This window comes from Danio rerio, chromosome 11 (genome assembly GCF_052040795.2).
Source record: "Danio rerio strain M-AB ecotype USA chromosome 11, GRCz13ab, whole genome shotgun sequence".
In the NCBI taxonomy this organism is placed as follows: Eukaryota; Metazoa; Chordata; class Actinopteri; order Cypriniformes; family Danionidae; genus Danio; species Danio rerio.
This window is the reverse complement of record NC_141031.1, coordinates 27,439,193-27,454,007: the sequence shown is the minus strand read 5'-3', so window position 1 is coordinate 27,454,007 and position 14,815 is coordinate 27,439,193. Positions and strand designations below refer to the sequence as shown.

The following is a 14,815-nucleotide window of genomic DNA, read 5'->3' as shown; positions in this document are numbered from 1 at the left end:
TTGTACTTCACTGTAAAGTTTAGTTATTATCTGGGACTCACATGGCACCAGCTTCCACGTTGGGCCCTCGCACGTAGAAGGGGATTCGAATGTCAAACTCATATGGCATTGATTTGCCTTTGACCAACCCAAACTGACCAATGTGATAGCCATGATCAGACATGTAAATGATGTAGGTGTTGTCCAGCTCCCCAGTTTCCACCAACATATTGTAGACCTGTCAGAAAAAAGATAATAATTGAGCACATCGATTTAAGCTGTTTTATTTTAAAGAAACACTTCGCACATAAAGGAACATTTACTCAATATTTACTCACCCATAAATGGTTTAAAACCTTTTATAAGTTTCTTTTTATTCTGTTGAACACAGAGGTAGATATTTTGGTAACTAACAGCCGTTGACTTCCATAGTAGGAAAAATAGTAGGGAAGTTAGTGTCTAAAAGTCGTGAACATTCTTCAGAATATATTTTTCTTTGTTCAACAGAAGAATGAAATCTGGACAGGTCTCAACAAATCTCAACAACAGGCTTAGTTCACTTAAAAAAAAAAGTTTTTTAATGGCTAATAATGGATAATGATTCAATTAGAACAATACAACTCTTAACAATATCAACAATATCTAACTTAATGACTATATATTTATTTTATAATGTTATGCACCTTGTATTTTATCAGCAAAGACACTGTGAACTATTACTGGCATCATTATGAGCAAATTTCTCCACTTGAACGTCTTAATCATTGTGCTACATTTCTTTTCAATCCAAGAGCAACTAAACAGTGAGGCTGTACATAAATAACCAATATTCACTTATATTAAAGCGACAGCTCTCCCCAAAAAGAGGTTTCGTTCTTCTGTTGAACACAAAAGAAGATATTTCAAAGATTACTAGAAACCTGTTGTGGCGAGGAAGGAGTGGTCGAATGCCCCGCAACAGTGGAGAGTGAGTTAAACAGTCACACTAGAGTTTGAGCCCCATAGTCATCCATTCATACACATGCGAATGCAGCAGACCAGAAACCCAAGCTCAAGTGACAAGTTTCGCATTTTGCTGCTTTCAAAACTTAAATCTTGAAGAGCTCTGACCTGCGAAATCACATGTGGTTGTGTGAGACCAATAGATGATCAAAACATGACCTCTTTCTACAAAAATGCAATTTCTGTAGCCCATGTTTGTAGCACGATACAACACAGAATTTTGCAAAGCACAAACTCCAGGATGGCTGCGGCTTTAGGAGACCAGCGGCTGGAAAGTATAGTAGTCAACATTTGAAGTGGACCAAAAAGGTTCTCCAAAACTGTCCTAAGACAAAAATGGGTGTTATTAAATACTTTAAGGACAACTTTGATGAAATCTTTTGATCCACTTCAAATGTTGATTACTGTAGGTCAGGGGTGTCCAAACTCGGTCCTGGAGATCTGGTGTCCTGGACAATTTAGCTCAAACCCCAATCAAACACACCTGAACCAGCTGATCAAGCTATTACTACATATACTAGAAACTTCCTGGCAGGTGTGTTGAAGCAAGTTGGAGCTAAACTCAGCAGGACACTGGCCCTCCAGGACCGAGTTTGGACAACCTTGCTGTAGGTCAATTAGAGTTATGATTAACTCCTGTTTCTTCTCAGTGATTGGGTCGGTTGAAGAGATGCTTTTTAAGTGGGAAAATGGGCCAGCCAGGGACAGAGAGGAGCCAATGAGAATGCACCAAAAGAGTGTTGAGCATTTGTGCCAAAACAAAATAAACACTTAGCCTACTAGAATCACTGACCCAGCCTTGTTCTTTCTTCATATTAGACAAACTGTATTACTCCTGTAACCACTAACTTCCATTTTAGGAAAAACAGATGTTATGGTTGGTCAATGGTTTCAGGTTTCCAGCTTTCTACAAAATAGATTATTTTGTATTTAACAGATAAAAGAAACTCATAAAAGGTCTAAAAAAAGTAAAGAGCAGAAAAATCAAGACATAATTAAAATTGGGAAGAACTATCCCTTCTTTTTAAGACAAAACTTTAACCATGTAGTACAGTAATGCATGCCTACTCAAATAGATTTTTTTTTTACACAAGGAAAGTATATACTTTAGTATAGAGCATAGTGTATGCAAATTAGCACAGCATTATTCTGTGAAATTAGCAAGATATGTGACCTTCTCAACGCTGTCATCCACTGAAAGCAGGGTTTGCAGTCTTCGTCTCTGCAGCATATTGGTGAACTGCATGTGTACAGGCTTCATGGGTCCCGTGTAACGCAGGATCCAGTGCTTGTCTGGGTTGGGTGCGTGGTTGTAGCTTGGGGTTCTGTGTGTGACATTGTTTAAAGATTTTTTAAAACTTCCGTACATAAATCATAAAAAAACATTTTTAAAATCACATTTGCTGTAGGTTTATTAATACTTAGGCCATACTAAATTCTGCACAGCAAAGATTTTTAGCTAAATTAACAACAATGCTTGTGTCAACTATCCCTTTACCATTGCTGCCAAGGGAATTTGGAGTCACAGTCCAACTTTATGTGCATATACTGAGTACACAAACATTTGTGAATGGAGAAGCTTTGTGTGTAATGCATTGTATGCAGCTTCATGGTGTCGGACATGCTGAATGAAAAGCTGAGAAATGTCATTGTGCTGAAGATTGAAAATGGCATTGTTGCATAACTGTGCATTGTGCTAAATTCTCAAGTCCTGTTTCATATTGTAATAAGCCGACGCATTGTCATCTTATTGTTTGCAGTGTTGTTCGTAGGGATTCGATTTGCATAAAAGTGCATTGCGCATACCAGCTGCAGCTTTAAGAACCAAAACAAACTAACAGTCAACTTGTAATCAGGTATGTTCAGTAAGTTCATTTAGAACAGAAAACAACCAAAGAGCTGCAGAGTAATCAAATGCAAACAAAAATAACAGTATATGCACTAGCCGTGGGCTATATACCTCTATTGGGACCAATGAATGAACACTAAGGCGAATAATAAATCACAATATTATAATAATAGCACTGTTATATCTCTGTGGAGCCTACTCCATAAACTCATTTGCTGGCGGCACTGTGCAAACAATTACTGTACCAAGAATACATAATAAAACCTCTGTTCCTGCAATAATCCAAGAGAAAGTAAGTCATAAGGGTTGGTTCATTAAAAGTAGCTCGGCTGTAATGAGAACAGTGGCTACAGTGCAATACAGTGAGCATTATTTATTAGGCTGTCGTATCTCAAACGGCATGGGAATATTCAATGAAGTGCTGAAGACTGAAGAATTGATACTGAATGAGATTTATGAGGCCATGTGAAGCTGTAGACTCAAGCAGACTGTGTGTGTAAGTGAGAAGGAAAGATGAAGAGAAAGAGTCTTACATGTGTTGCGATGCATTGGGGAAAGCGCTGCTGTATTGAGGCGCTGCGTCCTCTGGTCCATGAGGGGCAGCGTGGCTCAGAACCATCATCACAGGTCTGTGAGGGTACATTCGCTTTGACATACGGAAGAAGTTGATGCTGTCGTTTGTGATAACGTCAGTGAGATAGTCCTGTAAATTAGTTAATTGGTAAAAAAGGTAACTTTTATTAAATGTTCTTGTACGCATCAAGTCTTTATTATGTACACTACTGGTCAAAAGGTTAAGATGAGTAAAATAAAATCCAATTTAAACACTTTAAAGCACTTTCCAGTTGCATTATCAAACTTTTTCAAAACTATCCACAAGTGTGGCACATTACATATGGATGAAATGTTTGCCCCAAGACCAACATTGAAATACAGTAAATGTGTCATATTTAATCTTAAATGTGTATTTATTTTAATTTCATGCATTGTTCACTCATGAACTGGTAATCTCATTTGAGTTAAATGCATTATGTCTTCTCCCACTATTTAAGCAAAGAGCCCAAATAAAAAAGACAATGCAAATTACTCTACAGGCACCTGCACAGAGTTTCTTGACCTCCAAATTTACATTTTATACAAACAATATATTTCATTTTATTCAAACAGTTCATTATTATTGCCTTTTTAGTAAATTATAATGAAAGCAACACAAAGACCAAAGTCTAAGCACTTTTTAAACTTTGACACACCAGATTCAACTTCAATCATTACCAGAATCTGTGCAAACCCTGGTGTTAAAGATATCACTTCTGCTCATCAAGCCTGCATTTATTGGTATCACTTTATTTTGATGGTCCCTTTAACACATTTTGTTAAATTTAAGTTACACTGTATCTACATGCCCACAAACTCTCATTAGATTATAAGCACTGTTAGGTTAAGTTTAGGATTAGTCTAAATTGACATGTACTACAAAGTTTCTTACAGTCAGGTAAATTTGTTGAAAGACCAGTATCAGCAGATATTAAGCAGACAGTCTACTAATATTCAAAAAAATGAATTAATTGGCATGTAGTTGCATTGCAACTTTTAGTCAACATTGTGTAATAGGGACCATCAAAATAAAGTCTTACCCATTTATTTGATTCAAATAAAGCAAAAACAATCAAAATATTTCTATTTGAATAGATTTTAAAATGTCACTTATTCCTGTGATTTCAAAGCTGCATTTTTAGCATCATTACTACAGTCGGATGATCCTTCAGAAGATTACATTCTAAAGTGTATTCAAATAGAAATCAGTCATTTTAAATAGTAAAAAATATTTACAAATTTGACACTTTTGCTAAACTTTGGATCAATAAATGCGGGCTTGGTGAACAAAACAAAGATATTATTGTTCTAAAACTTTTGAAATATTGAAATGAACAGCCAGTATGTATTAACTTTATATAGGAAATTGTAAACTTTTAGATCATAAAATGTTGAGTCATGTTATATGAAAAGAGACAACAAGTGAACAACCTTCGGGTACTGTGTGCCATGCTTTTCCCTGATTCCATTCCTGCACAGTGTGTAGTTGTAGAAACGAGAGTTCTTCACCAGTGCTACCCATTCTCTCCAGCCAGGAGGAACATAAGAGCCATTGTACTCATTCAGATACTTCCCAAAGAATGCTGAAACAGAAAGCCATTATTATCAGAACAAATATCAGACTTAAAGGAAAAAAAGAAAAAAATCGGTCAAAAAAAAAATCCTTCGTGGGTATTTACTTTTTTCTCTATGATTTTACTTTTTGCAGCTGAATAGAAATTAAATTGATCGTGAACTGAGGAATCAAAATTTGATTTGTTTTGATATGAGAAGTCATTTTACTACAGTATAATTCCACACAAATCCTTCATGTTGTCTCAACACAAATCAATTAAGTTGATTGGAAGTAACAGAAACAATTAAACTGTCCTTGATCTAAAACTAATTGTAAGAATTGTGTCGTTTTATCCAATTTTAAATAAGTAGTTTAAACAAGCAGCAAATGTAATATTTGGAGTGTATATAAAAAAATCCAGTAAGTTACAAAACTCAAAACTCTATTGTTTGTCTAAAACAGCTTATGTTAAGGGCAGTCTGCAAAGAAGGTTGTGATTTATGCCTCTTTATAGAGTGTTTTCATGACACGTCATCAGTCAGCCATGATGGAGAGCAGAACATAAACAATGCCTCTGAACTGAACAAAACTTCCATATTTTGCTGTTGAAAATGATACATTTTTGTCAAACCTTGGCTTCCTAATCAGTCGGACCAGAAAAGCATTCTTGTTCTAAAGACTGAAAAAGTTATAACAAATCTAGAAGAATAGAAAGTCAATTTGTAAAAAAAAATATGATTTCCTCTTTTCCTGCTTGCTAAGTTTAGCAGTTATTATTTAGCAGCTTCCACATGTTTTCCTGTGGTTTAGACAGCATAAATAAGCAGAAAGTTTTCAGTAATAGATTACCATGCAATCAGTGCTGGTGTTTGCACCTGAGTATCTCCATCATGGGCATCATAGGCATCTAAACCAAATTGTGATGTGAGTGAAAACACTGTTATATAAAAAGGTGGGTAAACTCTGCCTCCACAGAAGAAGAGGTTTCTACATCACTGTCTGTTTAGCTTCGCCCACTGATTTGTGCTGTATCTAAATAACAAGAGAGGCAAAATCAGAGGCCTGTATCATAGAGCCAGATTAGCTGGCAAACCAGATAAGTTTCAGTTTAGTTTGCACCAACTCTGGGTTTAGGTACCATGAATGTAGCTCAGCTCAGCTGCTCCATAATACCATGGCAACAACGATTGATTAAATGTTATCTAAAACCCAAGATTGATGCAAACTAAACTGAAATGAACTGGCCAGCCAGCTAATCCAGCTTCATGGTACAGGCCCGTGAAGACACCAAGATGCTGTACAGAGCCAAGATGTGGAAAAACAGCTTTGCTTTTCTTTCAATCTGATCCCAATAATAGGAGGAGATTTTAATAAAGTTCTAGATAACATCAGATCATTTGTTCCCCCTTTTTAACACAGATTTGATTAGAAAGAAGGCTCAATTCAATGCTGAATTTTCAGAAACATGTAAACAAAAAGACAATGTTCTGCTGACAGTAATGTTGAACCACACAACCTTGAGGTTGAAGTTTAAGTAGATTTGAATTAATTCACAATTTTTTTATCTGTTGTTATAGATTATTTGATAAGTAAGGAGTATTAATGCATTTTTAAATCACAGCAGCATTCATCTTGGCCACAGCCACATCACCTTGCAGCCCAAGAGCACTTACTCACTGAAGCTAAGCAGGGCTGAGCCTAGTTAGTACCTGGATGGTAGACCACATGGGGAAACTAGGTTGCTGTTGGAAGTGGTGTTAGCGAGGCCAGCAGGGGCGCACAACCTCCAGTCTTTGTAAGTCCTAATGCCCCAGTATAGTGAAGGGGACACTATACTGTCAGTGGGTGGCATCTTTTGGATGAAATGTTAAACCGAGGTCCTGACTCACTGTGGTCATTAAAAACATGACACTTCTTGTAGAGAGTAGGGGTGTAACCCCGGTGTCCAGGCCAAATTCCATTCATCAGCCCTTAAACATCATGGCCTCCCAATCATCCCCATCCACCAAATTGGCTGCATCTCTCCACTCTATCTATAGCTGGTGCGTGTTGAGTGCACTGACGATGTTGTCCTGTGGCTGCTGTCGCATCATTCAAATGGATGCTGCACATTGGTGGTGGTGTGGAGAGACCCCCCTTATAATTGTGAAGCACTTTGGGTGTATGGCCATACACGATAAATGCACTATATAAATACAAATTACTTATTATCTATGAAGCATGTAAGCTGCCAAATCTACATGATTATTGAATATGAAACCGTAGGATAGTCATACCAGTGGCCGTCTACAATCACTCTTCAAATCGGGTGATCAAAACAGGTGAGAAAATAAACCTTTATTTTTTGTAAATTATTAATAACATAAGTAGACCCTATTGAGAACAGCACAAAATAAAAAAAGAGGCAGTTCATGACCACCTTAAGATTTACATAGAACCTTGGTTTCCCTTCTGCTGAAGAAAGAAATTCATACACATCTTAGATTGCCTAGAGGTGAGTACATAGAAATGAAAGTCTACTAACCCGTCCTGTAGCCTGAATTGTTGAGGTGCACGGCAAACGTGTGTGGTTCATGATGGGCCTGCCAGGACGGCGATGAGCAGTTTTCGTTGTTGGTGTATGTGTGGTGGTTGTGCACATATTTCCCAGTCAGGATGGTGGATCGAGACGGGCAGCACATTGGAGTGGTTGCAAATGCATTGGAGAAATGAGTGCCGCCTTGCATCATTATGCGCTTTGTTTTGTTCATGGCCTGCATGGAGCCTTTCGGCAACAAACAGAGAATATATGTAGATTGGAAAAAGAAGGAAACAGAGCAAAAAAGAGATCCAGATTGTTTTATGTAACAGATGCTTGACCATAAATTTCCTCTCTAAAAGAGCTTGAATGAAAAGCCTGAACAAAGACCAGCAGCGAAGCTGTTATGCTGCCACTTCAGTGATTAAAGTGCCAAAAAACTAGTAGAAAAACAGCACGTTTGGCATAATGGACTTTAGCAGTTGGTCAATACTACAGGACTGAATGTGTGAGATGTCCTTCTGTAGGAAACTAAAGTGAATTATATGATGATGATTCATAATTGTCATTCATTCTCTGTATAAACTCACACGTCATTTTAAATTATGTCCTTACAGAAAGAAACGCAAATGGGCAACGCACCAAGTTCAATGTCCTGGTCATCAGTAAGAATGAGAATCATGTTTGGTCGAACATTTCGCCGATCTCTCTGAAGACGAGACCTCTGTCTTTGGCCAGAGAGGTACGTGGATCCATCCGAGAGACAGATGAACGTCAGGATGAAGACTAGGAGAAGGGTGGCCGGTCTCCACCCTACTGCCATGACCTTAACCAGTGCTCCACCTCCCACACTTACTAGTAAGGTCGCAGTTTTTTGTCAACCTGGAGAACAGAACAAAGAGTATATATGTTCTAAACTTTCTTTTCACCAAAGGATCCTGAAAAAAATGGTTTCCACCAAAATGTTCCAATACAGGTTAATTATTGAGATGTATCCCTATATACATTTCTGGAGATTACAAAATACGTATCAGGTGCCATTTTTTTTGCAGTTTTTGTCTTCAAGAATCCACCAGAGGCGGCTTGTACCCTTCCCTAAACCCAACCAATTGAGTTTTCAAAAGCAATCCAGACAAAGAAAATTCTTTGTGGCTGCCTGATTTACACCATATTTTCAGATCTTACCACGTTCTCACGCTGTTATTTACTTATTATTATTATTATTTTTTACCTTTTGTTTTATCTGCTTTCTAGAACCGTTCTTCACAGGAGTCCAACCCCGTTATTGTATCACCTCTTATCTGCGTCTCAAGTCCACCAACATACATGGCAAGCTACTGGGCAAACTGTAACAGCGGAAAAGCCATCCACACAGAGGCAAGCGGTCAGCTGGTAGCGCAAAAAAAAACAAAAGCCATCAGTGGCTTCATATCGCCCCATAGTGTTTGTTTTAAAGATTAAAAGCAGCCATAAGTAACTCTGGCTACATAATTTGCTATCTCCAGAAATGTATACTGCACTTTGCATCACCAAACAAAGCTACTAAACAAACTGACTACAGTTAGATGGGTGAGGCAAACATATTAGAAAACAAATTATAGACATTGTTAAGTTGTTTTATAGTATTTATTTGATGATTTGCGTAGAAATGTGTTAAAATAATTATTTATTTGTTAATAATATGTCCCTGTAAATATCATTAGTGTGAAAAGAAACAAAAGTCGCTGACATCATACTGCCACGTACAGTTTATTTTACCTAGAAACTGCAATCAAATGTATGTTTAAGTATGTGCTTTAGTGCATTTACATAACTGTAGGCAGGAGTATGTATTTCCAAAGAGCTTGTGCTGCAATGTTTATTACAAAAACAACATGCAAATAAACAGAGTGGACAACAAATCTTTATTTAATTAAATAAAAAATAAAACATCTACATTTTTCTGCCACAATGCTGACATCTTGTCTATCCTTTAGCAAAAACCTTACTAAAATGTGACATGCGACATTTCATGTCATGATTAAGCATCCAATCAAAATAGCCATATCCCAAAAGTGGATAAACTGGCAAAAATGTTCTTGTAGAGTCAATAACAGCAATGTTAAAAATAATAATGAAGTAATTCAACTCTTTTTATATTACATTTAAACAATATATTTAAATAGTTTAAAACTAACATTTAATAATATAAAAGTCTAATATTGTATATATTGCTGATATTGTAGCCAAATGTCATGCATATCTATAAGAAATCAGCATATCAGAATCAGCATATCAGAATCAGCATATCATGTGACACTGAAGATTTTTAAATACATAAACTCAAACTGGCATTCGCATTCACACATGTTGGGTTGTCATGTATTATGGGGTCTTCCCATAGACATGATGATTTTCATACTGTACAGATGGAGTCTGTCCACTTCTCCCAACCCTACCTCTAATCCCAACCCTCACACAAAACAATCTGCAGTGTTACATTTTCAAAATAATTCATTTTGAATGATGTATGAGTGGTTTTCCTCATGAGGACCAAATAAATATATAATTAAATGACCCAATGTGGTCAAAAATGACTGGTATTACTATACTTGAGGAGACATTTGGTCCCCAGAATGTGATTAACACCAGAACCACCCACACACATTCACACACACACACACACACACACACACACACACACACACACACACACACACACACACACACACACACACACACAAACACACACACACACACACACACACACACTTCTCAAATGACCCTCCACTTCTACTCCTTTGGGTTTTCGGTCACCATTTGCAGAGTAACTGAGGAGCTCACCCATATAAATGATCTTATTTATGATGCTTGGCATTAATTAATCATTAATGATGCATAGAGAGCCACTCATTCCCGAAGTGTAACGATGGGCTCTGTTGAACACATGGCAGCTGGTGTGGATGATAATGACAGCGGCTACAGGCCAAAAGAGTCAGAGAGACGCTGACTGATACGGCCAAAGGTTAAAAGAGGAAAGGGCCATTATAAGAGAAGACAGTGGGGTGTTAATAGATTGGAAAAGGGAGGGCATGTGATGTCTGATGCAGATTAGTTATGGAAATGTGTAGATGCATGTTTAGACTGACCTCACACTCAGGGACCTCACAGCTAGAAAACAGATTATAGCGGATAATTGGTTTTGCTTTAAGAATTTCACAATGAACATCAACCTAAGTTTTTTATTGTTCAAAACTATGAATATGTCTAAATGAAACAAAATACAACATATTCTGGAAGTAATAGTAAGTGTAAGGTAGTAAGTAAATTATTAATAATTTAGCATATATAAATTAACAACAGCACAAAAGTTCTTTTCCACTCTAACAGTTAAAGGGCATCTATAATGAAAATAATCTTTTTGAAGCTATTTGGACAAAAACCGTGTGTAGGTATAGTGTGTCCACTTGTTTTAAATTTGCTGACGTTAAAATAGGATCCAAATCCCTCCCATTTTGAGGCCCACTGCAACATGACGAAGTGCAGTTTCCCCACCCACCTATTTGATTGACAGCCATGTATTAACATGTCTCCGTTGTATCATATCAACAAGACAGGACGTGCGCAAAGCAAGCGACGATAAAAGATCTGTTCAGCTCTCTGTGATCATCAATCATCATCAAAGGTGATTAAGAATGAGTTTTACAAGTTTTAAATGTTTTTAAAACAGTGCATGTCTGTAATAAATTACAGCGTCTTTATGACCACAGCCGCATGTCAGTACAATTATAAAAGAAGACGCTTCAGTCCCATTTTGTGGAGGTTAAATCAGGTTTATTTTGTACATTAACATAACGGATATCAATACAGTAGATGTTAACGTGTATCCTGTCACATTTTGCCATGCAGAAACACTGCAAAAATAAACGCACACCGTGTGTGTGTGTGCATGAACTTTGAAACAACATTGTGTGTGACTAATTGTCGACGATAGGCTTGAATTAACTCCACAACATATACATCAAATAATCATTGGGAAAGTTCTTACTGTAGTATTTCTCACAGACGTTAAATGATATCTGCTTCCTTCATCATGTCTGTCACTGTGCTGTTTATCTGCCATAGCCAAGGCGGAGATTGAGGCACAATCTGACAGGCACGTGGGAATGGTGGGTGGGGAGAACTAGCATTAAAGGCACAGGCAACAAAAACAGCTACATTGTGTTCAGAGCAGAAAGTTCCAATATTCTGAAAGGTATAATAAATAACCTGATGGGTGTTTTGATCTGAAACTTTACAAACACATTCTGGAGACACAAAAGACTTATCTTAAAATTTGAAAAAGTGATAAAATAGGTGCCCTTTAAAATAAACACTTGGCTAAATACATGAAAATGCTAAATTTCTGAAATGTCATACTTTTTTCTTAAGTTATAATGATACTGATTAATTTATGGATATGCAGTTCATTCCTATCTGCTGCTATATCCATTACATGGTACAGATGATTGGCTGCCGTCACAAATGCAGCCAATGAGCTTGCTCCTCAACATTTTAAATTCCTCAGTGTTGTTTTCCGCTAAGATTATGCACCGTGTTTTCAGAGACCCTCCTCCACCCCAGCTCCACCTGTGTTTAGATCTACTATGAGAGTTAGATGTATATTATGTTTGCAGCGGCAGCAGTGTATTAAATTCTCAGACTGCAAATCTATGAATGTACTGGCAGTGGCAAGTGTCTGTACTTGCTCTGTCATAATAAAAGCTGCAGCAGCAGTAGCATAGCAGATCTATTCTACCAAGGCCAAACACCTCAAAAGTGCCACTAGGACTGGGCGAATTGGCCTAAAATCAAAATCTCGATTAATTAAACATTTAACTCGATTACGATTAATGAAAAATTATTTTATTTATTTATTAAATTTTTTTGTTCTCATAATTCACTGTTAAGTTTCCTCTGTTAAAAACAGCACAATTGCGAAACACATGTCGTAAAACAGCAGAATTATTTGATAAAAGGCTCAGCAGTTGTTCTTTGTCCCTGAGGAGGTCAAACTAAAAGTTTAATAACTGATGGTCAAACACAATGCAAGGATTGCCTAGCTTCTTAACACAGCATTAACCCAACACACCACCTGCTGTGAAGGGTTACATTCAGAAAGAAACATGAGCTAAGACCGGAATTACTGTTTGTTTTGGAGACCACAGGAAACCAGACTCCCACAGTGTCATCCTTCAAAACACAAATCTATAAGAGCATCTTATGAGGTCCATTAAAAACAGTGCAAATACACTACTGGTCAAAAAACTAGAGACGTTTGTTTTTATGTTTTTGTCTGCTCACCAAGGCTGCATTTATTCCATTAGAAATACAATAAAAATAGTTAAAAATGTTTAATTTTGATTAAATCTTTTCTATTTAAAGACATTTTAAAAAGTAATCAATTTTTCAGTCTCACTCCAGGCCTTAGTGGACATAGTGTCCATCCTTTCATCCATCTATTCGTCACTCCATATATCTATCCATTTATCCATCTATCCATGCATCCATCCATCCATCTATCAAAATCTATCCATCCATCCATCAATCACTCTATCATTATATCAATATATCCATCCATCCACCTTTACTCTATCAATCAATCTATCTATCCATCCACCCATCCATCTATTCATCCATCCATCTATCAATTTCTATCCATCCATCCATTTATCCGTCACTCCATTTATCTGTCCATCCATCCATCCATCTATCCATGCATCCATCCATCTATTAATATCTATCCATCCATTCATCAATATCTATCCATCCATCCATCCATACATCCATCCGTCACTCCATTTATCTATCCATCCATCACTCTATATTTCTATCCATGCATCCATCCATATCTATCTATCTATCTATCTATCTATCTATCTATCTATCTATCTATCTATCTATCTATCTATCTATCTATCTATCTACTTTAAATATGTCTAGCTATCTATCCATCCATCCATCCATCCATCCATCCAATTTATCTATTTATCCCTACTCTATCAATCAATCAATCAATCAAATCAATCAATCAATCAATCAATCAATCAATCAATCAATCAATCAATCAATCAATCAATCCATCCATCCATCCATCCATCCTTCACTCTATCAATCTATCAATCAATCAATCAATTCATCCATCCATCCATCCATCCATCCATCCATCCATCCATCCACCTGCCTTAAGGAGTAAAATATTTAACTTTAAATGAGTGTAAACTGTGACGAATACCCAAGGTTTGATATAAGTAAGATTTATTATATTTTACATTGATCAAAATAGTAATTAATCAAAATAGTAATTAATCATTTTTGGTACTCATTATTAATACTATTATCAATATTGAACAATCACTTTGGTACATTTCTGAGATCAAAATTTTAATTAGTGAAACAGTTAATGCATTTCTCAAAACAATGCGTACAAATAGCAAAACACCATGGATTACATGCAAAAGCCAGTCTCTTGCTCATAATCCTTAGTTCATAACTCAAAACTACATTTCTGTGTCAATGAACATGTCAGTGCTTTCAGAAAGACAAGTCCTTGTGTCATTGTGTGCGGATAAGACAATCAAATTACTTAGTCATGTTATCAATAACTTCTCAGAAGGGGTGTTCTGATCCAAACTATGGCAAAAAAAATTTTTTTGACAGATCATGTACAAAGAAAAACAAAAAGTAGAAATGTGAATATAGCAGAATCTCCTGCAGACAAATGTTGTTGAGGGTGAAACCATTCAACAGAGACTAAAATACAGTCGCTTTGGTGCATTTCTCACAACACTATTTATATTTGCACAACAGTTAAGGGATTTCTCAAAACTATTTTTGGTGCACATCATAGTAGCGGTTTCTCAATCCTTCCAAAAAAATGCAAATGCTTTTGGACATGCATCAATTGATTTCATACAACTCTCTGCTATTTATAACATTATCATTTGTTTATGTCATGTCAGTCAAAATAAACTAAACTTGTAAATGCCGAATAGACATTCCATTTAAACTAATAGTCCTCATTTCATTACTGGAGTCATTACATACAAAAATGTTGAACTAGTTGTCAAAATCTGTCAAGCTAATTTTAAAAATAATTTTAAATCTTTTTCTTCCTGAAAATGTTTTCTAAATTGAACAATTTGATGAATGATTTACAGACCTGTGTTGTAGGTTCAGTTCCAATATGTTCTGCACTATTGTTTACAGTTGTGCGCAGCTCTACCCAAATGAAGTTTGTTTGTTGTAAATAAGGGTGTGTTTATTCTTTTGCACAATGCTGTGAATAAATTAGAATTGT

At 36.4% G+C, this 14,815-nt stretch overlaps 1 protein-coding gene across 6 annotated transcripts in view; it reads right to left on the bottom strand.

Annotated features, from left to right (window-relative positions):
• The window catches only part of sulf2a (sulfatase 2a), an 82,159-nt gene that overhangs the window by 16,958 nt on the left and 50,386 nt on the right, over positions 1–14,815 (bottom strand). For all 6 annotated transcript variants that reach the window (XM_087271946.1, XM_087271948.1, XM_087271945.1 and 3 more), the window contains 6 exon segments: positions 8,140–8,379; positions 7,504–7,743; positions 4,856–5,007; positions 3,364–3,533; positions 2,156–2,306; positions 42–217 (listed from right to left, as the gene is read on the bottom strand). In XM_087271946.1, the coding sequence (XP_087128072.1) occupies positions 42–217; positions 2,156–2,306; positions 3,364–3,533; positions 4,856–5,007; positions 7,504–7,743; positions 8,140–8,320 (1,070 nt within the window). In that variant the 5' untranslated portion in view covers positions 8,321–8,379.